The sequence below is a fragment of the Herpailurus yagouaroundi genome, unplaced genomic scaffold, assembly GCF_014898765.1.
Source record: "Herpailurus yagouaroundi ecotype Mexico unplaced genomic scaffold, PumYag 141, whole genome shotgun sequence".
Classification (NCBI taxonomy): Eukaryota; Metazoa; Chordata; class Mammalia; order Carnivora; family Felidae; genus Herpailurus; species Herpailurus yagouaroundi.
The window spans coordinates 35,514,181-35,538,263 of NW_024412396.1; the positions used below are offsets into that span (position 1 = coordinate 35,514,181).

General features: G+C 43.0%; 3 protein-coding genes and 1 long non-coding RNA gene across 7 annotated transcripts in view; 2 read left to right on the forward strand and 2 right to left on the reverse strand.

The window, feature by feature from the left end:
* Nucleotides 1-431, reverse strand: part of GPR135 (G protein-coupled receptor 135) — a 2,165-nt gene extending 1,734 nt beyond the window's left edge. Inside the window, exon 1 of the mRNA XM_040478426.1 lies at nucleotides 2-431. Within this exon, the coding sequence (XP_040334360.1) occupies nucleotides 2-247 (246 nt within the window). The 5' untranslated portion in view covers nucleotides 248-431. The remainder of the gene's footprint in view (nucleotide 1) is intronic.
* A 182-nt stretch (nucleotides 432-613) lies between these two features.
* Nucleotides 614-8,060, forward strand: LOC121031843 (uncharacterized). 2 transcript variants are annotated; one of them, XR_005790931.1, is made up of 4 exons: nucleotides 614-739; nucleotides 2,086-2,189; nucleotides 3,862-3,960; nucleotides 7,949-8,060. It is a non-coding gene; the product is annotated as an uncharacterized LOC121031843 (long non-coding RNA). The 2 variants fall into 2 exon arrangements; XR_005790930.1 differs by lacking the exon at nucleotides 614-739 and having other exon boundaries at nucleotides 1,219-2,189.
* On the reverse strand, nucleotides 7,722-17,966 carry L3HYPDH (trans-L-3-hydroxyproline dehydratase). Its single transcript, XM_040477286.1, has 5 exons — nucleotides 17,337-17,966; nucleotides 13,218-13,387; nucleotides 10,707-10,829; nucleotides 10,480-10,617; nucleotides 7,722-8,643 (listed from the first exon to the last, which is right to left on the reverse strand). The coding sequence occupies exons 1-5, from the start codon at nucleotides 17,842-17,844 to the stop codon at nucleotides 8,518-8,520; spliced, it is 1,065 nt and encodes a 354-aa protein (XP_040333220.1). The 5' UTR covers nucleotides 17,845-17,966; the 3' UTR covers nucleotides 7,722-8,517.
* Nucleotides 17,967-18,054: 88 nt separating this feature from the next.
* JKAMP (JNK1/MAPK8 associated membrane protein) overlaps nucleotides 18,055-24,083 on the forward strand; it is a 29,910-nt gene continuing 23,881 nt past the window's right edge. For 2 of the 3 annotated variants that reach the window (XM_040477287.1, XM_040477289.1), the window contains exons 1-3: nucleotides 18,055-18,181; nucleotides 21,212-21,303; nucleotides 21,831-21,985. In XM_040477287.1, the coding sequence (XP_040333221.1) occupies nucleotides 18,178-18,181; nucleotides 21,212-21,303; nucleotides 21,831-21,985 (251 nt within the window). In that variant the 5' untranslated portion in view covers nucleotides 18,055-18,177. The remainder of the gene's footprint in view (nucleotides 18,182-21,211; nucleotides 21,304-21,830; nucleotides 21,986-24,083) is intronic. The other variant, XM_040477288.1, reaches the window with a different exon arrangement.

Consider the following 24,083-nt stretch of genomic DNA (forward strand, 5'->3'; position numbering starts at 1 on the left):
GGGGCCCGCCGAGGCCGCCGCCAGCCGAGGCGCCAGTGCTGTCGCCCCCGTTCCCGTCGCTCTGGTTCCCCAGCGCCGCGGCCGCCGCGGTCGCCACGGTGCTGAAGGAGAGCACGGCCGCCGCGGTGGCCGCGGAGGAAGTCCCTCCAGGTGCGCCGGCCGCGGAGGGGGCTCCGGGGTGTGGGCTGCCCAACAAGGTCATTCTCGCTGGCGGGCGGACCGGCGGCGGCGGCGGCGGCTGCTCCATGGGGCCCCGAGGCGGCCGCGGCTGTGTTCATCCCGCACGGGGGGAGGCGGCAGCAAGCCGGGGGGCGGGGGGAGGGTGGCTCGGGCTGGGGCCAGAGGCCTCTGCCGGGAGTCGGGTCGGCGGTCGCCCCGTACCCGTCGCCCCGTACCCGGCCGATCCTTTGACGTGGGTTCTAGGCGTTGCCGAGGGAACGGTGTTTACGCAGGAGCGCGGGGCGGGACGCCGACCAAGCACCCTCCGAAGAGCCGGCCCACAACATCACTCCTCCACGAGGTTACCCGGCCAGGGAGTCTGGGCTTCAGCGGGGGCCAGGTTGACCCCCACCCCCAAGGGACTTCATTTATACGAGGGCCAGGTGAAGCGGGACGGGCCCTCATATAAATGGCCAAATTCAACAAGGGTTCACTCTTGAACTCTTGTCGGATACAAGTGTCCTACAGGAAGGCCTTTGCCGGGGACACTGCTTCCTGTTGATGTTTTTGGCACATGCAAGTAAGGGACCTAGAACCTAAGGTGAAAAACGGTCCAGATCCGGAGATCTTAAGCCTCGGGGGCCGAATAATGTGAACCAGGGTGTTCTCAAACTTGAACATGCAACAGAATCACCTAGAGGGCTCATTAAAACACAAGTGACTGGACCCAACCCCGGTTTCAGATTCAGTAGGTGTGGGGTCCGGTCCCAGAATTTGCATTTCCAACAAGTTAATAGGTAGTGATGATGTTGCTGGTTTGAGGAGCACACTTTGAGAACCACTGAGGTGGTGAGCTTATTAAAACGCATGTTTATGGATGACTCCCAGAATTATTGAGGATGGGCCTGTGAATCTGCACGCCACAGGTAGTTCTGATATAGGTGCTGTGAGGAGCTAGAATATGGATCTCGGAGACAGCAGGCCATCTTGTTTTCAAGGGTGCAGACCTCAGGACCATAAGTGGTTCACACGTGTGGTTCACACATAAGCTGCCACACGTGTGTGGCAGCGTTGGGTGGAGAGTGGAGAGCAATGAGTTCCTTGCCCTCTTGGCGGCCTTCCTCAGTTCTCTGGAATGTGGTGTGTAGGAAGTGCTACCAGCCAGGGAGTCACCGCTGTCGCAGCTCCAGGTTTGTGGCCGGGAGATGGAGAACTGAAAGGTCCTGCCTGCCCAGGGAAGCTGCATCTCAAGTTTCTGGGCATGGCCTCTAATGGGGGGAAATGTGATAAACCCTTAGGTTCTCTAAAACCATGGTTTGCAAAGTGTGGACCCTAGACCCACTGCATTAGCCCCACCTGGGACCTTGTCAGAAATGCAGATTCCCAGGCTCTGCCCCCAGTATACTGAATCTGAACTCTGGAGGTGGGGCCCGGCCATATGCCCCGCGAGTGATTCTGACCCACAGTTGAGAAACACTGCTCTAAAGAATGACCAGTGCACTTGCAGATCTTGGAATCAATGATATTAGTGCTTCGGATGCTTATTTCAATGAGGAAAAATATCTTACTGGAAATTTACAGTATAAATAGAAGTTTATTTAAGGTGGTAAACAAATGCATCATAGGAATTCATTATAGGATGTTTAACAGTAACTCTAGCCTCTGCCCACAACATGCCAGTAGTGACAATTAAAAATGTCCTTGGGGGGTTGGGGGGGGGGATGACCACAACTGAGAACCACTGAATTAAAACAAAGCTATATAGTAGTTTATTTAGCAGATCTTCTCTGTGCTAGGTTTTCAGAAACAACAAATAAGGATCTCAGCCCAAAGAACCTTACAGTTTTAGGCAAACCCAAATATGTTACAGTATTGTACGTGTTGTTAAAAAATATAATGAAATTCTATGGAGGTGATTATTCCTAGGGTAGCTGATGAAGACTTCACACGAGCAGTGACATCGGACTCTCCAAAATGAGAAGACAGAGAAGGACCTTTGAAATTCATGTGTAAAGTCTGGAGATAAGTGCGTAAGTTACTTGACTCTTGGGTACTGGTGACTGAGGGTAGGGATTGGAGAGAGAAATGATAAAATGATAAATGATAAAAGTTGACTGGAACCCTCTTATGAAGGCCTCGCATGCCATGTTACAGAGATTGAACTTCATCAGGGGGAGATGGGGTAACGGCACTCGCCATTGAAGGGTAGGCCAGGGTCAGGTATGTTCAGAAAGACAAGAATGACCTCACACGCTCCTGGTTTTCCTCCTCCCTTGGTTGCCTCAGTGGCCTCTCCCGTTCACCCCCATCATCTGGTCTAAATGCTAGAGTCCATCGGGGCCCAGTCCTCAGCAGCTCTGCACTTCCTCCTCTCACCCACACCCAGAGCTTTGAAAGCGCAATGTTCGTAATCCACATTGAATCTCCAGCCTCCAGCCCTGTATCCAGTTATTTGGCAGCTCCCCTTGATGTGCCAAATCACCTCAAACTCCGCGTGACCCAAGTGGACTTCATGGTCTTCCTCCCACTTTTCCTAAAATCCCTCGGTCCTCTCCATTCTGTGTCTCAGAAAATGGCACTACCTCCCATGTAGCTTATAAACCGAAAATTTAGGATTCTAGGCTAATCCCTCTTCCTCACCACCAGCCCATGTACAATTGACCCCCAAGACCTAGGGATTTTACTTGTTAAGTGTCTTTGTTTCCCTTCGCTTCCTCCATCACTTCCTCCTCCACCTGAATCTCAGCTTTCGTTCTCTTCTTGGAGCTACCACGGCCACCCACCGGACAGGTCTCCGCACGTCCAGCCTCTACGCTACACTGCAAACCAGATGCCTTTTTAAACAAAATAAATTTGATCATGCCATTCACTTATGTAAACCCCTCTACGGCTTTCTCCTTTTAATTTAGGATAAGGACCCCAATCCTTAATGTTTCCTACGAGGCCCTGCATGAGTTGACATCTGCTCCCTTTCTGGTCTCATTTGGGGCCACTTTCCTTTTTGTCGCTCCAGTCTAGTCACACTGGCCTTTTGCGAGCTTCTTAAACCTCCCTTCTTAGGTCATCTGCATTTGCTATCCCCTCTGTCTAGAAAGCCCGTTCCCTCGCCTTCCCCCAATGCCCTCGCATCCCCGACTCCCCGCGCATGTTAACCTCATCTCTCGGGGGAAGCCTTCCTTGGCTTGAAGCATATCAGCACTGTCTAAAATTATATTGTTGTGATTAATCACTACCTGCCTCTCGCTATAGGCCGTCGGCTTTGTGAAGACTCGAACCTTGTTTGGCGTGTTATTAGATCCCTAACACTTAGCACTTTGGAAAATTGTTAGATACACAAAACCTATTTTTGAGTGACCGTAGGAGAATTTGGCAACCAGGAGACCAGTTAAGAAGAGGCATTGTAAGAAAAGGCATTCTCCCAGGGGAGAAATGAAAAGCGTCTGAATAAAGGCATAGTGGAGAGGGCGAAGAGATTGTAAGGAGGTAGGGTCTTTGGATGTAAACAATACAAACAGAGCATTGTCTCACCTAAGCAAAAAAGGGGTTTATTGAAAGGATAGAGGGAGTTCAAATTATAAAAGGATAATCTGAGGGAAGTCAGGGCAGAGATAGCAGGTAGAGGTGCAGAAACTAATTGAGGGTGATCACTACTGGAATAAGTCACTTCAGCCGTGTTTCAGACTTTATGTCGTTTCTCTCAAGATCTCAGGTCCAGGGAGAGAGAGTCTGACGGAGTACCCTCTGCCTGGAAGTCCAAGCAAGGCTACAATGCAGGGGATGGATAGTTTTCCACAGGAAAAGGTGAGCGTTGCTGATAAAGCAAAGGGGAGGGAATGATGCCAGCCGAATCCACTCACATCCACCTCCGGAGCATCAACAGACAGGACAGAATGGTGTGAACAAGGAGCCAAGGATAAATCGCAAGTTCCTGGCTCGATGGATGGTGGTACCATTAATTAAGGTGGAGAACACAGGAGGAGGGGCACATTATAGGGGGCAGAGGAATCTGACTTGTCCATCAGGTAGTGGTATGGCTCTGGACCTGAGGATTTAGAGATTTGGAAGTTGTCAGCCTCTCTCTACAAGAGAGAAAACCACAGGCATGAATGTGATGACTACGGACAGGGTGTTGAGTGAAGAGAGAAAAGAGCCATGGGTGGAATGCTAGGGAGTAGAAAAAATTAAGAAGCAGGGAAAGGGTGAAAGGCCAGGCAGGTGAGTGAAACATCTAAATGAGGCATACTGGCCAGTTGAGAAGTCAGAAGTCTTGAGCTTGTGGTTTTCGTTTTGATTTGCTTTTCAAAACAAGGTAATCTCAGCTTCTTCTCAGGAAAGCTGCTGTGACCATGAGGTTACCGCTAGGTGGGGAGCTAACAGGCTTCTTTTGTATTTTAGAGCTAAAAGGAGAAGTTGGCAGGTAGGGGAGGCTCAAACTTGTAAAGCCTGGACCCAAATGGGTAATTGAATAGGTTGGTGAAACAGTTTTGTTACTCAGCCACCGTAGCATCAGCCTCACCTGGGAGCTTGCTAGAACTGCCCCATGCCTGCCTAATAAATGAGAATCTGCAACTTAAGATCCCCAGGTAATTCATACCCACCTTGAAGTATGAGAAACATGGTTCTAAGGAGGGATGTTATGGAATTTGTGGATTTTAAGAGTTAAAGAGAAGGATGTCCCTATTCTTATGGAGTCTAGAGGACTTGGAGCAAAACTCAGTGCAATTTCATGGTGAAGAGAAGATGGACCTGGGCCCACGCAATTGCAACACCTGGTGGGGCTATGGTTAGGGTTAGGGGTTAGGGTTAGGGTTAGGGTGGGTACTAATGAGGACTGGGTACTAACTTAGTGACCTTGAGAACTTCAGTGAGTGGCTCTGTGGCTGACCTAGCACCAGGGGAATGGAGGTTCTTGCTCTACAATGAACCACACTTGCCTGCCAGGAGCAAGAATGGGTATCCGCCTCGGGTTGCATGAACCCTCGGGTGACTGGTAGACTTAACAGTTAGATCAAGGATAATTTCCAGTGAATTATGAAGTAAAAACCAGATGGCAACAGTCAAATTACAAATGGATGACGAGAAAATGTAACCAATGTGCACAGAATCAGGAATTTAGGAATTTGCCTACAAAGATAAGGAAACAGGGGTCATGGCAAGCTAGAGAGGTAAGGCAGACCAAGGATGCTTGTTTCATTTTGTTTATGAGGAGCATATTTAAGTACTTAGAGCTATGAGATCAGTGAGGGAAAGGTGGTTGCTTGAGGGAGGTTCCAAGACCCTTACCAACGGTGGGAAAGGATAATTATAGGCATATATAGAAGTTAGACTCAGTGGGGCTTGTGACTGGTTAGATACATGGAGGTGTGGGAGGGGGCAGTTAATTTCCCTAGTGTCGACTCCAAGAGAGACAGTGAAGTGCAGAAGGGATAAATATTACTTCAAGGGTGAGGCTGTGGCTTGGAATCGAATTTAGGAAGATATAGGCACTATTTTTTAATGTTCAAGAAATAGAACATTTTATTAACGTCCTCTATTCCAGAGCAAATTCTGGCTGTATTATCTTAGAAATGGAGGAAGTATAGGAGGGAAATACTCGACTTGGAGTCAGAAGTCCTAGATTCCCAGCCTTTAATGTGGCCTTAGGGGAGTTATTTAACATGTCTGGCTTGTATTCCCCTCATATACAGATCTTCTACTTACAATAGGGTTACATCCCAATAAACCCATCACGAGTGGCAATACCGTAAGTCAAAATGCATTTAATACACCTAACCCACCGAACATCAGAGCTTAGCCTAGCCTAACTGTCACATGCCCAGAACACTTACACTAGCCTGCTGTGTGCCAAATCACAAAACCTATTCTATAACCAAGTGTTGAATAGATCATGTAGTGTATTGAATGATGTACTGAAAGGGAAAATCAGAATGGCAGTATGGGTACAGAATGTTTGTCAGCGTTCCACTGTTGACCCTCATGACCGCACGGCTGACTCACTGTGGCTGTGGCTCACTTCGGCCACTCAGCGTCACACGAGAGTGTGGTGCCACATATATGGAGCCCAGGAAAAGATGCAAATTCAAAGTCCGGTTTCTTCTGAATGTGTATCATTTTCCCACCATCGTAAACGAAAAATCGCAAGTTGAACTATCCTTGAGGACCATTGGTATATTAATGTGATAGAAACAGTGGTATTCCATGGGTGGGGCAGAGGGAGTGGTCCATCGTGATGCAGTTGATAAGGGAGTGTGCTTTGTCTGTAGAGAATTTTATTTTTTATTTTTTATTTTTTTTTAGAAAGAGAGAGGGAGTGGGGCACCTAGGTGGTTCAGTCGGCTACGTGCCCGACTTCAGCTCAGGTCATGATCTCACGGTTTGTGTGCGTCAGGCTCTGTGTTGACAGCTCAGAGCCTGGAGCCTGCTTTGGATTCTGTGTCTCCCTCCTCTGCCCCTCCCCCACTCGCACTCTGTCTCTCTTTCTCAAAAATAAACATTAAAAAATTTGAAAGAAAAAGAGAGAGAGCGCGAGGATGAGGAGTAGAGAGAGAGGGGGAGAGAGAACCTTAGGCTTCACATCCAGCATGGAGCCCGATGCAGGGCTCAGTCTCATGACCATGAGATCATGATCTGAGTCAAAATCATGAGTCAGATGCTTAACTGAGCCATCCAGGTGCCCTGAGAATTTTAAACCAATAATAAAATCCACTAAAGTCAGTCTGCTTTTTGTCATCACCAAGTGCTGACAATTTAAACAATGTCAGTGATAAAATACTCCCCACTCTTGGTAGCTATAGGACAATATGCATTTCATGCTGGACTTCATTAGAGGATACGGGTGTGGCACATTACAAAATGCTGTAAGGTATAACTTTTAAACAATGTATGTATCTTTTTCAAGTTAATGTGACTTGTGAAATTTGGAGAGAGAATAGTAGTTCTATTTTCATTTAAAAAAGAAAGTACAGCTAATCTCTTTAATGTGTAGAAAATTTCTTGGTCATAGTAAGCTAGTGATGGTGTCATGTTTTGAAGGTAAGTGATTCTTTTACCACAGAATTTTATAGGAGATGAGTAGAAAACATTAGTTTTTGTATAATAGGGAAGTTAAGAAAATTAACTATAAAGTTATAAAGCTATGAAGCCTTCATTTTGGTCAAGTAATTCAATCACAGACTTAACCCGATGACAAACCACTTAAAAGTAATCACTTCAGTTTCTGTATGCTCAGAAAAAAAAATATATATATACTATTGCTTATCTCACAGGTCTCTACTGAATGTTGAGAGCATCACATATTGAATAAGTCTTTCATACTTCTTTTTATTTTTTTTTTCATTTTTTTTAACGTTTATTTATTTTTGAGACAGAGAGAGACAGAGCATGAACGGGGGAGGGTCAGAGAGAGAGGGAGACACAGAATCCGAAACAGGCTCCAGGCTCTGAGCTGTCAGCACAGAGCCCGACGCGGGGCTCGAACCCACGGACCGCGAGATCATGCCCTGAGCCGAGGTCGGCCGCTTAACCGACTGAGCCACCCAGGCGCCCCGACATACTTCATTTTATAGTGACTGAAAATGATCAAATTTTATTTTTAACAGGCTCACAGACAAGTAACTAGCAAGAATTAATAGTTAACATTTCTTTCAGGTTTTAAATCTACCTGGCATTTAATTGGTAGAGTATGAAATGATTCATTGATTTCCACTGTGTTTATAATGCAGTAAACAAGCCCTCTTGTAAGAACCTTAACGATACAGCCAAAGTCTGATTATTGGTATTCTCACATCAGCTTATGGCACTTCAGCCACCTCGCTGGAGGAGCGGGCCTTTGCAGCAGAGAGAACATCCTGGCAGCAGCTATAACATCTGCCCGAAGAAGCTGACCCATCCCAATCCTTCCCAGGCTATGTATGCTAAGTGCTGAGTACCTTATAATAATCCACCTCCCTTACATCCTGCTCGGAGAGAGGATATTATTTTACTCAAAAACTGGAAGACTAAAACAATGAACTTGTAAGAGGCATTGTTGTGAGGGCTACAATTCAAGCTATTATTATCCAACGAGCATCTAAAACAACATACTGTAGTAACTAGCAGAGAATAGCATTTTAAGACTAATAAGGACTAAGGTAGTAATTTTACCTGACAGGTTAATGACTAGAAAAACATTCTGAATTTTCAGCATTTTGTAAGCTGACAAAGGTGACATTCATACCAATGACATGTGCAAATATGAGGTATAATGATTACATTTAGTCACAGAAGTACTATTTTAGAATGAATGGGACTTGGCTTACATGTACAATGTGGATATCGTTTTCCATAGAATTCAGAAAGAGTGCTGAAAAGTCACAGAAGTCACTGGAGAAGGAATCCATCCCTCAGTGGATCATCATTTTCCACTATAAAACTTGCTGTACCTGTATAATGGGCTTGCCCAGATACTTCCACTATAACAGCTTTGAAATCCCCACATGTTGCTTCCTGAGAAAAGATGAAAGGAGTATAATATCAAAATACTGCACTTCTGTTGTGTCTGGCCTAAAAGTCACATTCTTGACTTTTATCATTTTAAAGAAAACCCAAGGTTCATCTTGTAGGTCATAGAAGGTTTTTAAGGAGAGAGACATGATCAGATTTGTGTTTTACAGAAGTTAACCTGTAAAATGGAAACAAATCAGAGAGGAAAGCAATTCGAAACCTAGAAACCTCTTCAGAGTAACCTTCTTTCATTGATGGACTCTAGAGTCACTAGGGTAGTTTTTAGGGAGGCTGGAGAAGAACGTAACAGATACTTTGCAGGTGTAACTGGCGGGCATGAGGACTCACAAATGGGAGGTGAGGAGTATACATGAGTTAAACATGAGTGTAGTTCCTACTTGGAAGTGAAGCAGATACTCCCATTAACCAAGACGGAATGAGACAGGAAGAGCACATTTAGGAAGGAAGGAAGAACTTTTTGACAAGATGACATATCTCTGGGACTGTCATTTCCATATGAGTTTGGTGGACAGTTGGGAATATGAGTGTTAGACTCAGGAGAGAGGCCGGCACACGGTGGGCATGGGAGGGATGAAGGTTCAGGAATGATCATCAGTGGGGTGGTTGGGAGTTGAGGCCTCCAAAGTGGGTAAAATTACCCAGTGGCATCAAAATGCAGATGAGATGAAAAGGAAACTAAGGATGAAATGCTGGGGAGCAGAGGAAGCTGAGGCAGGGAAAGAGACTGAGAAGGCACCATCCAAGAGCTTGGAAGAGCCCAGACAGAGAGGGAAGGCATGTGGTGTGAGTGAAGATATCCTGTCAAGTATGATTACTAACTAGAAAGAAAGAACTCCAAATGTTAACTACCGAGTATCTTTATTATTTCTTAATTTTTAAACATGAGAATAACTAACTCTTATGATAAGATGTCAATCATTAGATTAGGACACAGTAGTTTCATTATCTTTTTATAAAGCTGCTATAATAAAAGCCTCATTAAAAATTTGCTTTGTCCAATAGCAATACAGTAGTGCTTAACAGGGCACGGTCTACACAGAGAGGTCCACATTCAGAGTCTGGCTCTGATAATCCGTTAACTGTTTGACCTCTGGCAAATTACCTAACCTTTCGAATCCTCCATTTTATCATCTGTTTAAAAAGGATAATAACAGTACTGACTTGCCAAGATTCTCACGAGGATTAAATGAGATGGTACGTATAAACTGCTTAGCGTGGAAATTAACATATAGTGAAATTAGCTATAGACTTGAAGACAATGTGCATGTCTGCTTTTGCATTCAGTCAGCTGGGATGTCACCCATCATATGGCCTCTGGAGAGCTCCACTATACACCCGTGGGGCAGTGAAAGTGAAAAGCAAATAATGTCTTTGTATTAATGCATGCTAAGTTTTGACCTTGTGGACCCTTAGGAAGGAACTTGGGGGCCCCTAGGGATTCCAAACCACACTTTGAGAACCAATATCCTAGCTGAACAGAAGTTTTTATAGGCCTGATTTAAAAAAAAAAAAATTTTTTTTAAATGTGTGTTTATTTTTGAGACAGAGCACGAGCAGGGGAGGGGCAGAGAGAGGGAGACAGAGGATCTAAACAGATTCTCCACGCTGACAGCAGAGACCCCAATATGGGGCTTGAAGTCATGAACTGCGAGACCATGACCTGAGCCAAAGGTGGACACTTAACCGACTGAGCCACCCAGGTGCCCCTAAAATTTTTTTCTGAGAGCTGAGTGAAGAACCTTCCCTAACAGGGAACTCAGGCCTCTTCAGTTTCAAAAGTCACACACTTACAAATAAGAAGCTAAGGGTGTTACTTACCCTGACAGCCTTCCCTGTGAATACTGAGCCGGTTGCACTACTTTTAAAGGCTCTGGTCTGGTTCAGTTCTAGAAGCCCTTTGTGATACTGTAAGGCAATTCGAGCTGTCACTCCTGATCCAGTAGGACTTCTGTCAACCTGTTTCATAGTAAATGAAGATAAGAGCATTCACAGTGTTCCAGTTCCACACAATCTGGCTTTTGTGGCAAACGTTACAGTTTTAATACCTGTTCATCTGCAAACACACAGATGTTGGTGGTTGGTTCCTCACTGTAAGTGTCTTTTCCATCTGTTAATATAGTTCCATACAGAAAGGAAAGGTCTTCACTCTCAGGATGATTAATTTTAAACTGAAAATAACAACAACAAAAAATTATCATGTAAAATTGTCAAGTAAAATAAATATTTTGATTCAAATTTATCTTAATAAGTAATGTAGAGGGGGCACTCTTAGGCATAACTTTTCAATCTTTGTCATTTTTAAAATACCTCTTGGGTCAGGGCAGTAAATGATGTCTTTGTGTAGATGAATGCAAATAGTTTTATTGGAAGTTACGGTTCTTATCATTCTTTGAGTCCTTTCTAAGGTATTTGTCCTGCAGATAGCCTCTACTAAAGGAACAGTTCTATTTATACACACACACTCCAAATGCTACACTCTTTGAAATACTGACCCCAGGATGGTTAATCCACAGACTGGCCATGTTTGCTCAAACAGGAGAAGCTAAGACAGTCAGTCATATGCTCACTCTCAGGAGTTTGAAGGGGATAATGTAGAAATATCAGACAATAAACAGCTAGAGCTGAAGTTATTACCACGGGCAGAGACAAGGACCTGGAAGAGAGGCCACGAGCAAGCAAACGTTGTAACAATGCAGAAGCTATTAGGTAAGAGAAATGGTTGGATGAGAAAAAAGATCTACTGTAAAGGATGAAGTCAGTTGGTATTATAAGAAGCAGCAGATACACAGAGAAGGAGGCGCCTGAGTGGTAAAGGATGGTCAGGCCCGAACATGCAATGCTTTCTGTTCTTAGGAGGTCTAGTTGAACTTTTCCTTGGTTTCTCTAATGCCTATTAGATTTCAAACCTGTAGCACCATTACATCACACTATTCACAGGTATGGTCCCCCCACTAGACCCCCACTCCTTAAAAGTGGGTTTGCTCTTCCTTCGAATCTCTAGCATCTAGCATAGCATAGTCCGACTCAGTAAGTTCTTGGCAAATGTTTGTTAAAAGAATGGATACACCTTTATAATACAATGAATATTACACTGTGCTTTAACTAACAGGAATTTAAGTAAAAACTTAAAAAAAATAAATGAAGATGAATTTTTATTAACTTCAGCCCCCACCAAAATGGCCTTTCCCTAAATCTGTATCAGCAGCGTGAATGGTCAACAATTCGGAAAGTAGCTCCGATGCCTGATTTAACACTAACAGATGATGCTATGGTTGGTCATCTCATATGTGATTCTCTCCTATTTTTCTTAGAATCCCTCCTCCCTCAAAGGCCACCCCTTGCCACCTTGGAGAGAAGTTAAAGCTTTAATGAGAAGTTCAAAATTACTCCTTTTATTAAGAAAACTATGTCTTGTGGTGCCTGGGTAGCTCAGTTAAGTGTCTGACTCATGATTTTGTCTCAGGTCATGATCTCATGGTTGTGAGATCGAGCCCCGCATCCAGCTCCGCATTCATTCTTAGTGAAAAGAAAATTGATATAAATTCAGAGCTTCAGAAGGTGCTATGATAAAATAATTCTAGATACTAGTATTGACAGTCCTGGAAAAATGACAATTTAGAACAGGAATACAGTATATATTTTCATCTTGTTTAAGTTATAAATTATGTTATTAAAGTCTCAGGTATGTTAAATAGGCCCATAATATTATTAGAATATTAGAGACTTTTTCACAAATTATTTTTTTCCTTAGAATAGTAATTCTCATATGCTAAAACATTCAAATACTGTATATGAGTTTTACAGGTCCCAATTTTATTTTATTTTATTTTATTTTTTTACAGGTCCCAATTTTAAATGTAAAATGGCAGGCTTATGCTAGAAATGAAAGAATATTCTAGACTTATTTATCATCCAAGCTGATTTTATCAGAATAGTTTTCCCAAGCCAAAACTAGACTGACTTGAGTAGTTATTTAGGTAACTTCTTAGCAATATGGGAGAAATTCACTAATTAGGAATTACTGTTCTCTGTGAAATGAAAGAATGATCAGATTTAATGAAATCTATTTTGTAAGCTATAACTGACATTATTTTTAAGTTTTGCAGAATGACCACGTATAGCAAAGCATATGCATTTCAAGTTAGTGAAATACTATTTGATACATTTCCTATATGTGTAAATAATCACAAATTATACTAGTATGCATATAAAGTTATTTATTGAACATATATTCTAGGTAGGTACCATTCTAAGTCCTTTACACGTATCGAACTTACTTCATTCTTATAACACCCGACGAAGCAGGTATTTCATAATTCCCCTTTTACGAGAGGAAGGTTATGTTACTCTTTCAAGGTTACAAAAGTCACAAGTGGCAAAACTAGGACTCCTAGATAGTCTTGCTAGAGAGCCCAAGATTGTAACTAGTACCTTATTCTTAGTACTTCTAATAACCTAAATATATAAATATTTAACTTTCTGTATAGGGACGTAATTTATACTCCCTCCGTGCCACAGAGGAAGGCATTTGTTATGCAAGCAGTGTTTGTACTGACCTGAGCTTTGACTGCTTCCGTCACTGCACTTGCTGCAGCCACAAGGTCCCTTGTCTTTGCAGAACGAACATCAAGTCCTACCTTTTCAGCACTAACAAATGCATAAAACGCCCCACCATATGCAATGTCTACCACCATCTTTCCACGACCAGGAACATCCACTAAGAGATCTAAAAAAGATGTGTTTGAAAAGAAGTTTGCTTTTTAGTATTTTGGCAGGAACAGTTCACAGCATTTTTAATATGTGTGTTTTGGTGGAGGGGTGCTTTTTCCTATCATAAGAAGGAATGAAACAAAAATTTATTTTCAAAATAAGCATCAGATAAAAGACTTTTAGCTAAGTGCATCTATTTGTTCTATGTCTTTTATTAATTAATTAATTAATTTATTATTTTTATATAGAATTTATTGTTAAATTGGTTTCCAAACAACACCCAGTGCTCATCCCAACAGGTGCCCTCTTCAATGCCCATCATGCACTTTCCCCTCTCCACTGCCCCCCATCAGTTTTTAAGAGTCTTCTTATGGTTTGCCTCCTTCCCTCTCTGTAACATTTCCCCCCCCCTTCCTCTCCCCCTGGTCTTAAGTTTCTCAGGATCTACATATGAGTGAAAACATATGGTATCTATCTTTCTCTGCCTGACTTATTTCACTTAGCATAATACTCTCCAGTTCCATCCGTGTTGCTACAAATGGCCAGATTTCATTATTTTTCATTGCCAAGTAGTATTTTATTATATATATAAATCACATCTTCTTTATCCATTCGTCAGTTGATGGACATTTAGGCTCTTTCCATAATTTGGCTGTTGTTGAAAGTGCTGCTATAAACATTGGGGTACAAGTGCCCCTATGCATCATTAAGTGCATCTATTTTTAACTTGACAATGCTTGCATAAGTTTTAGAACATCTAGTGCCATGTTTTTCTTAAATCATGTACACTTACTTTATAACTGCTCTGAGGATCTTTGCTAGGAAACCTTAAAGAGGCAGAGAGAGCAGAAATTCTGGGACATCAACATGTGAAAACTATGAAGGAAAATGTAAGTCCCTTTTCATACTATGAGAAATTGTTTAAAATAGGATTTTGGATCCTATTCACAAACTGGCTTTCTTCAACTGTAATGTCAAAACAAAATGAAAAAAAGAGATTTTTCTATTTAAGTTATATCTGCTTATTCTATGTATTTTCATCTCATGATGAAAATCTACGTATTTTCATCTCATGAAAGCATCCTGCAAATACTCAGAATAAATCCATTTTAGAATCACTGCTGATGCTTACAGTATCTTTTGTGTCAGAGTTTTTGAGTATTCTAAGCCCCTGGCATACCCAGTTTCACCCGAAGGTCAGTTGTTTGAAATCCTAAATTGGTATTCCCCAAGGAATGGAGCTGGATGATATTTGGAGATACTAAAACTGTTTTACCCCTTCTTGCATTTTCCTCTCTCCCTCCTCCCCAGTTCATTCTGGCTTGGTGATCATTGCCTTTGGGGGAGGCGTATGTCAGGGGAGAAAGCAGGTTTTATGGAAACCTAAGATCTCAGGGGAGAGAGGTTTGTTGGCAAAGCAGTATTCTGAAGGGGAAATACTTCTCCTGGTTTCCTCTGGAGTGAGAAAAGAGGCAGCAGGTCCTCAGTGCAGAGGACCTATGTTGACTTCCCCACAGCATACAGGGAGGCTACAGGGTGTGACAGAGATAGCAAAAAGGAGGGGAAGCAGGGGCAGGAGCCACATGGACAGGGGTAGATTATGCTTCGCTGGTTACTTGTGCAGGCTGATGGCCAAAAGGCCCTCCTCTCCAAGGCCTTGGCTCTTCTAAGAAAACTTTGCTACACATATAGCAGGAAAGGGGACACCACGTGGAGGGATGAGGCTAGGCAAATCCAACAAGGCAGAGTAGGGTCTCAAAATCAGACATTGTGAAAAATACAATGTTTATTATATTCCTTAGTTTGCACACTGAGTCATACAAAGATACTGGTATGCCTTCAGTTCCAGGCTAGCCCACAGAGCCCCTTTTGACACGTGATGTGTCAAAACAGAGCAAGTTGATAATCAAATATGCCTGCGGAACTTAAAAGCAAACACGAATGAAAAAGTTTTTGTCTTTATCGTGATGCTGGTGCAACACAAAAGGCAAACTTAACGAAAAGAGAATGAGGAAGTAGATGGAAATGAAGGACGGCTGGAAAGCTAAGCGTGGCTTTGGTGTCCTCGTGTGTAAAACAGAACTGCTATTCCACCCTGAAAGGACTGTTTTGTGAATTCCATGCAATAATGTGTGGGGAGTGCCTGGCACAAATCAGGAACATAATAAATGTTGATAGTAAGGTCAAAAGGTTCATTTCCAGTGGGAAGAGGGCTATGAGGGGGATGTTTACATTTGCTAATCACCATGTTCTCTCAGTTTCATTTATTTACTTCTTCTACAAATATTAATTGACTACCTACTGTTCTAGCACTTAAAAAACCAGTTTTCATTTTAGCTGAAGGGAGTGAAAAAGAACTCAGTGGTCCTCTAAGGTGGGTACTGTGGTCATCTTCATTTTGCAGATCATGACTTGGAGGCATTGAATCCCTTTCACAAGGTCATCAAGATGGGGAGGGGCAGAGCAGTGATCTTGAACCCTGTCCACCCTTTTTGTATTTTTCAAAGTAGAGAATTTAGCATATTTTTTTAATGACTCAAAGGGACCATTAGTGCCCACTGATTATTGTATAGTCACACAGTGATGCTCTTGGGAGCTATTGTGCTTATAGATTGGCTGTCCTGCCCCAACCAGCCCCGAATGATGGTGAACTTGCTGCCAGCTGTCATTTCCCACAATTCTAGAGTGCTTCTAATCTGGTGCTGGGGTTGCCTGGGGAGAAACTGGATAGCCAAGCTACTTAAACTGCTGAGATTTTTGAGATACAATCTTAAACATCCACCTGTCTCAAGTGCCCTCCCAATTAGGATGTGATACCATTCTCTTGTAGAGGGCAAAAATGGCATACATTTCCCCCAGGGGAATTCTTCATCAACCTGTGTGTTTCAACTGCCTGCGGCTGCTCAGACTGGCAAATGCCTGCTCATGCCTGGGCTCTTACTGTATCATCCATAATCAGGCTAATCTAGAATCCAAATCCTCAAGAAAGATTAAGATCTAACAGAATGATTTGCATTCGCTGAAGACTTACAGGAAAGGAAGCGATAACCCTATTCCTGAATGGACTAAATTAGCTCTCAGCTCACTTCCAGTCATGACTATTTTGGAGAGATCTCCCTCTTTGTAAGGGTTATAGTTACACACACTCTGACTAGGCTCTGTGCTAAGGAACCCACCAAAAACCTTTTAGAGGCTCAGCACTTGTAGAACTCTAGCAAACCTATATATTCTGCAGCCTTCTGTCTCTAGAAATGTCTTGTTAAATGCTAAGTACCTTGCATACTCTTATTTAATCTTCACCCAAAACTCAATGAGATAACAAATGAAAAAATAGGGGCACAGAGAGGTTAGTAATTTGATTAAGGTTGCATAGATAGCTTTAAGGGGTTGTCAGGATTTGGCCCCAGGCAACATCTGTTCCTGTTCTTCAAGAGTAAGAGCAGCAACATCTGTAACTTCCCGATTTGTAAATTGCCTAATTCATTCGTTGTTATTTAATTCTTTTCCAAGGAAGTGGAGAAGGCACTTGTATGTACAGGTGAGGAAAAGGAGACAGGGTTTAGTAACTTGTCAGGGAGTAATAATGTGTCTCATATGTGTATTCTTAACGAGCCAATGAACCCTGGTACATTGGCTGTTCTTTGCTCTTTCTAACCTTATGAGACTTACCCAACCGTGAAGTCTCTAGGAATGCCTGACAGTGAGGAGTGAGGCCCCGAGTAAGGGAGATACGGAATTCTGTACTCCTCAAGGCTCTCCCAAGACCAAGATGAATAAATCTGCGGGATAATCGAATTGCACACACCGCACAAATCCGCAAGGCTGACACGCATTTGATTTGGAATTACCTTTTTATTAACTGCAAAGGCATGAGAGTGTGTTAATTGCTATGCGTGGGTTCCAGGCCAGAGAGGCGGTTAGTGGTGTTAGTTGCGTCCCGGAGCTGGGAGGGTGTCGCCGTTTACCTGTGGCCAGCGCGAAGGCCGGGACGCTGTGGAAGCGCACAGGGCCGCGACTGCGGCCGCCCTCGCATTCCACGAAGGCGGCCACCAGCCCGCACGGGCAGTGGATGTTGACGCGGGCCTCGCGGGCAGCGGCAGGGGGCGCGGGGACCAGCCCGAAGTCGACTGCGAAGCGGCCCAGCGCCAGCACTGCGTGGCCGCACATGGAGCTGTAGCCCTCGTTATGCAGGAACAGGACGCCCAGGTGCGCGTCCGGCAACTCGCTAGGCACCAACACGGCCCCGTACATGTCCCGGTGCCCGCGTGGCTCGAACATGAGCCGTCGTCGCAGGTGGTCAAGGTGCTGGCGCATGTAGCGCCGCTTGGCCAGTAGTGTGGGGCCGACCACTTCCGGACACCCCGCCAGCACGATGCGCAAGGGCTCGCCGCCCGTGTGCATGTCCACCACCGACAGCGCCGGTGTCCCCGGGTCGTGCGGCGGCAGCCGCGGCACCGCCAGCGCTCTCTCCATCGCTAGCGTCCAGGAGCTCCACCACGTATCCGCCGGACGCGCTTCCAGCCGCGAGCCCGCCCGCGCACTCCGCGCGCGAGATAGGGTGGACGTGCGGCCGCCTCGGGGGCGGGGCCTCAGAGCGGAGACGAGGAAGCGCGAGGGGGCGGGGCTTCGGCGTGGTGGGGCGGGGCGGGGCGGGGCTTCGGCGTGGTGGGGCGGGGCGGGGCTTCGGGTTGGTCGCCAGGGTTACCAGGAGGTGGGGCCGCCCTGGCTGCTGTGGCCCGGATGTCCGGGCGCCGCGAGCCGGGTGGCTGATTTCGGAGCTTCTTCAAGGAAACCTGCAAGCGGCCAATGGGTGAGTGGTCATCGAAGTCCGGGAAAGCGTTTGCCTTAGTCCCTGCTTCTTCCCCTCGCTGGCGCCTCTGGGCTCTGCTCCTGCGGGTGGCCTCCGGGTAGCTGCGCATCCTTGCCCCTTGCTCGCACCGCCCTCGAGCGGGCCCGGGACTCCTCCAGGGGTCGGGACGGTCTCGGCCCCTCTCGGGCTGCAGAGGAGACGTGCCGCTTGGGGGATGCCGGCCGTGTGCCAGGGCAAAGGCCAGGTCTTTGTTGTTCGGGAGGTCACTTCGCTGCCCTTGTTTTAGTTCCTTTGTGTAGCGTTCATGGCTGACTTAAGAATTTAAAGCGCGGGCGTTAGTGCCCAGAAAACATTAAAGGAAGCTGAAGCTAATTGCTGCCTAACTGTTGTCGCCCGCTTCAGCGTCAGACGTTAAGTTTACAGGGCCCTTCACAAAGCGGCAAGACCGTTGCAAAAGAAAAAAAAAAAAAGTCTTAAAATCTTAGCCGTCCTCCAGGAAAGGAGATGGGAGGGGCAATTGAACGGACACGGGGAGCCGCGGTTTTGTTTGATGGGTGATGAGCTGTTGTTGGTTTCAGTCAATCATAGTGGTTTTCAGGCCTTGGATTTGAAATACATACATATGTATTTATAAAACATCTAGGTGCAAAATCCACGTGGAAGAAGCCTCCATTCTTTAATTCTGTCTTCTCAAAAAATCTGAAACAATTCATTTTTTGTCTGTTAGTAATTTAGGACATAGTGATTACAATCGGTTAAAAAGTGCCAAATAAGGTAAAGAAGACCATGGATTAAAAAAAGTAAGTGTGATAAAAGTGACAACATTAAAGTTGGCAGACTTTTAGTCTGTGCTATTGCTATTGTTTCTCAGCACAAGGAGAAAAAAGTCAAATCTACTTGAATTTGAAAGGGGAAAGGACATAGTGGACCAAGCAGTCTCTAGAGTGTGAATTCATGAAGAATTTGGGAAATGGTTATTCAAGAATAGTGAAAGGAAGGAAAAATTCTTCTCTACCCTTAGGGTTTTCCAGCTGGGCTAATGATTAAACTCACATGAGACAGATTAACAGGAAAAAAACCTCAGAGTTTTATAACAAGTGTATGGAGAAACAATTATGAAATTGCAACCTAAAGAAATGACCAAGGCAGGGAGTTCTTATACGTTTTAGACAAAGAGACAATAAACTTGGAAGGAATTTACGGGTAAAGGAAAACAGATTTTGGGGCCAAGGTAGTAGGTTAGTAAAATAACAAGGTTTTCTTCTGCAGCTTTATTATCACTGATAATAAAGGCTGTCTTTTTGCTTAGTATAAGAAGGATATTTTTCGTATGGGAGGTTTGTTCCTTGCTTTCAGGAGAGAGGGTCGGAGTGTCCTTGCCCCCTTGTTTCTTAAGTAACATTTGTTTCAAATAATTGGTATGCCAAAGTAGCACATTTTGGGAACCTGCCCTTAGCCCCTGCAATGGTCATAAAATGCTTATTTTCCAAGTTGATTCATACTTGACCACAGGTGTTTAGGATTTATTCCTTAATATATAGTGCAGTATTGGTTTCAGGAGTAGAATTCAGTCATTTATCACTTACATATAACACCTGGTACTCATCATAACAAGTGCCCTCCTTAATGCCCATCACCCACCTCCCCTCCAGAAGCTCTCTGTTCTCTATAATTGAGTCTCTTATGGCTTGTCTCCCTCTCTGGTTTTATCTTATTTTTGCTTCCCTTCCCCTATGTTCATCTGTTGTATTTCTTAACGTCCACATATGAGTGAAATCATATGGTATTTGTCTTTCTCTGACTGACTGATTTCGCTTCTGGATTTACTCTACTCAAGGCTCTAGGTTCTTTGAGGGCAGGGACTCTTGTTATGTTGCTCTGTGGATCTTTAGAAGTCCCTAGCCAGGGAATCTGTGACTTAATGCATGTTTATTGAATGAATAAGTCAATGAACAAAGGAAATCTGATGAAAAAAACTCCTTTAATAACTTCTTCCTGCTGATGAGGTCACAGACAATCTGTAGACCCAGAGTTTTTGTTGTTTTGTTTTGTTTTTTTTTATAAAGAAGACCTGCTTTTTATTTTCCCTAAGCCTTGAGATCAGAGATTCTAAGGTAGTTGTTCCCAAATATTGGGGAGAGGCCCAGTGACAACCTTGATGAGATTTTCACCTGTCCTCGAAAAAAATGACAAAAGTTAGGACAATGTTGTAAGGTTTTTCCTAAAGGTAAATTTATTTATTTTAAAGGCCTGCCCTTTATTTCAAAGTTATGTATTTTCTGCTTTTCTGGTATTAAAATGTGTTCTATTATGAATGAAGGTGATATTTTGTGTGAACGAAAGGTGACGTGTGTGTGCATATGTGCACACTTACTGTTATGGCTGGGCCAAATGTGGGGTGGTGATTGTCTGTTAGTTTCCTGATTAAAAAATGGAAATGCAAAAGTCTAGACCATCTCATCAAGGGGGAGTAGCTCTTGGAGCCATTGGGACATACCGGGTTAAGCTGTTTTAAAAAATTTTTTTAATGTTTATTTTTTATTTTATTTTTGAGAAAGAGACAGAGCGTGAGCAGGGGAGGGGCAGACAGAGGGTGACACAGAATGTGAAGCACGCTCCAGGCTCCAAGCTGTCAACCCGGAGCCAGACGTGAGGCTTGAACTCACGAACCGCAAGATCATGACCTGAGCTGGAGTCTGACACTTAACTGACTGAGCCACCCTGGTGTCCCCCCCGTCCCCGCCTTGGGTTAAGCTTTGAATTCTGGGGATAGATCCCACTCAGCTGGCTGAGGGGTCTTAATCATAAGGAATAGCCTTAACATCAAAGTTTCAGTATAACTTTCTGCATTGTTACAGTGTAAAAGGAGAAAGTTAAGTTTAAATATAAGCGTATCAAGACTTTTGTCTAATGCGTATCATTTTTTAATTGAACTGTGTTGAGGTATTTCTGCTACGTGCTTCAGCTGTTATTACTCTTTTTTTTATAATCATAAAAGATGTTACTATACTGGCATTTGTTTTTAAAAAGCTGTCGATATTCAACCAGCATGCCTTGGACTTTACTGTGGGAAGACCCTATTATTTAAAAATGGCTCAACTGAAATATATGGAGAATGTGGGGTAAGTCTTAACATGTAATGTGTTATTTCATTGCTAAAATCTTTTTGCTTTTGTATTTGCATACATAGAATCTTTTTTTCTTCAGTATACTCATAAATTTATAAAAATATGAGGCATTAATAGAATTCTTATTTGTGTTGTCATATTGTCAACATATTGTCATTTTTGACAGTTGCAGTTAGTATTTTTTTTTAGTATCTTTTAATTTTATAGTAACTTTTACTTGTTATTAATGATATAGTACAGTGACTTGGGCAGTAAGTTAACATTAAAACTCCAGAACTTTTCTTTGCAATTACTTTTATATAGTGTTATTAACTAATCATTTAAAGTTTTAGTAATTTAGTAAAAGGAATTTTTTAGGTGTTACACAACTAAAACCAAATACAATATAGATTTAACTTTACTTAGGAACTTTCTTATTTCTAAAAGATGTACATGTAAACATGTTTAAACTGAAATGACTTTGGGATATCAATGTTCTAAAATAATATATGTACATAAAATATTGTTTTTATATTTTGTAGGTGTGTCCAAGAGGACAGAGAACAAATGCACAGAAATATTGTCAGCCTTGCACAGAGTCTCCAGAACTTTATGATTGGCTGTATCTTGGATTTATGGCTATGCTTCCTCTTGTTTTACATTGGTTCTTCATTGAATGGTACTCGGGGAAAAAGAGGTTAGCACTTTCTATGAATGTATCTGGATGGACTGATGTTGGAATAATCATTTAGAAGACCTTATTAAATAATTATACTTGTGTTGTTTTGAAAGTGGTAAAACTGTTTATATTCTGATTACATTTTAAAATTATTTATTTTTATATTGTAATTACTTTTTAAAAATGATTTATTTAATTTATTGTCAAGTTGGCTAACATACAGTGCTTACAGTGTGCTCTTGGTTTGGGGGGTAGGTTCCCATGATTCATCGCTTACATACAACACCCATTGCTCATCCCAACAAGTGGCCTCCTCAGTGTCCATCACCCATTTCCCCCTCTTCTCTGCCCCTCCCGTCAACCCTCAGTTTGTTCTCTGTATTCTGATTACTGTTGACTCTGGCAAGAAAGCTTAATGATAGGGCATGACTCAGTAATTATCTAGGGAGGTATCCTTTGTTTTAATGTTTAAATGATATTGAAGTAATACTTTTTTCATTTCTCAATTACAATCTTTATGGATTTTCTACAAAGAATTGGTTATGATTACAAACTGTGTATCGTAGAATACTTTGTGATTTTATTTAATCCTAGTAATCTAAAATGTAGTTAAAATGATATAACTGCCACCTAATTATGAAAACTCATACTAAAACATTAAATCAACAGACATTTATGGAGCACTGTGTTTTACGTTTAGATCAAGGGAAGAGGTACAGAAATAATTGATGTGGTTTATAGTCATAATCTTTAGAGAAGACAAATGTGTATACAACTAGTTATAATGTGATTCAGTCTTAAAAGTGTATAAACAAAAAGTGTATAAAAGCGTTAGAACAGGATGCTCTGGAATCACAAAGAGTAGAAGAGAGAAATTGTGCCTGGTGAGGTCTGAAAGACTTTAGGAAAACATTTTGGGTAGAGGAAGTAGCATGAGCAGTGGCACGGAGGGGTGAAATACGTGCTGTGTTGTGGGTGGGACTGGAAGTGGTTTGGGGTGGTCTGAGTGTGGATTGCACATGAAAGAAAGGTCATAAACAGGAGAGTGGGAAAGTAGGTTGAGGCTAGAATGTGAAGATTCTTGATGAGGATGTGGACTCTGTCTTACTGGGAATGAGGAGCCCAATTAGTACATTTCAGCCCTACTGATTTTTAGTTGCTCTAAATTCTTGGCATCTTTCCTTCCCCTTTCATCAGCTTTTCTCTGCCTCAAATACTCTCTTCCCTATGACTGCACCTTTTTACCTAGCTGCCTTTTTCCCTTCAGATTTCAGTTTAAATTACACCTAGTCATAGAAGCCCTCCCTTCCTCAATCTGCCCCCTCCCTTATTTTTCTTTTTTAATAGCACTCTTCATTTTGTTGTTTTTGTTTTGTATTTAGCACTCAGTACAATTTATGGTTGTGTTTGTCTCCTCCGGTCTCCGACTAGAAGGCCAGAGGGCAGTGGCAATCTCTTGTTCGCCATGGCATTTCCAGAGATCAGCTCAGCAGCTGTCTCATGACAGGTGCTCATTTAGTATTTACTGTGTGGATGATTTATGGGTAAAAGTTTTGGTTTAGAGAAGTAACATCACTGGCTGTATATTTATTTTAGGAAGGTAACTTCTATAGAGGGTAGATTAGAGGTGAGGCTGTTTCCAAAAAGTAGGGATAGCCAGACTCCAGTACTGTTGAGTGGGAATGGAATGAATGGTCCAGTGGAAATAGAATTAATAGTTTTCTGGATCCCTCCTAATAAATCCAGGGTGATTATTTATGTATTTGGAAAAGCGTTCATTCTTTTTCCGATGGCTGTGTAAAACGGTTTTTGAAAAAATAGCTCTCATCTTGCTTTTAATTTCTGTTATAGAACGTTGAGAGGTGAGGGTGAGAAAGGAGATGTGATCAACCGAAAGCTGAAATGGAATGATTGCTCAGCTAGTTGGCTGGAACTTCTTAGCCACAAGCAGGGAAGAGATGGGGGTGTAGAGATGCACCTCACCAAATGTATTTGCATTGAAACATCACGTATGTTTAGAGGGAGAGTCATGGAGCAGAGGGTGGGGTTTGGTTTGAGGGTAGAGTGGAGGAGTGATTAGTGCTTGGGGAAGAAAGGAGGTGGGTTTAAAAAGGAA

What these genes read in the sequence shown, in the direction of transcription:
- L3HYPDH (XM_040477286.1), bottom strand. Translation starts at nt 17,844, where the DNA reads ATGGAGAGAGCGCTGGCGGTGCCGCGGCTGCCGCCGCACGACCCGGGG. An exon ending in GGCCTTCGCGCTGGCCACAG is followed by an intron (nt 13,388 to 17,336) that starts GTAAACGGCGAC and finishes CATCTTTTTTAG; the next exon opens with ATCTCTTAGTGGATGTTCCT. An exon ending in TCACAGGGAAGGCTGTCAGG is followed by an intron (nt 8,644 to 10,479) that starts GTAAGTAACACC and finishes ATCTTTTCTCAG; the next exon opens with GAAGCAACATGTGGGGATTT.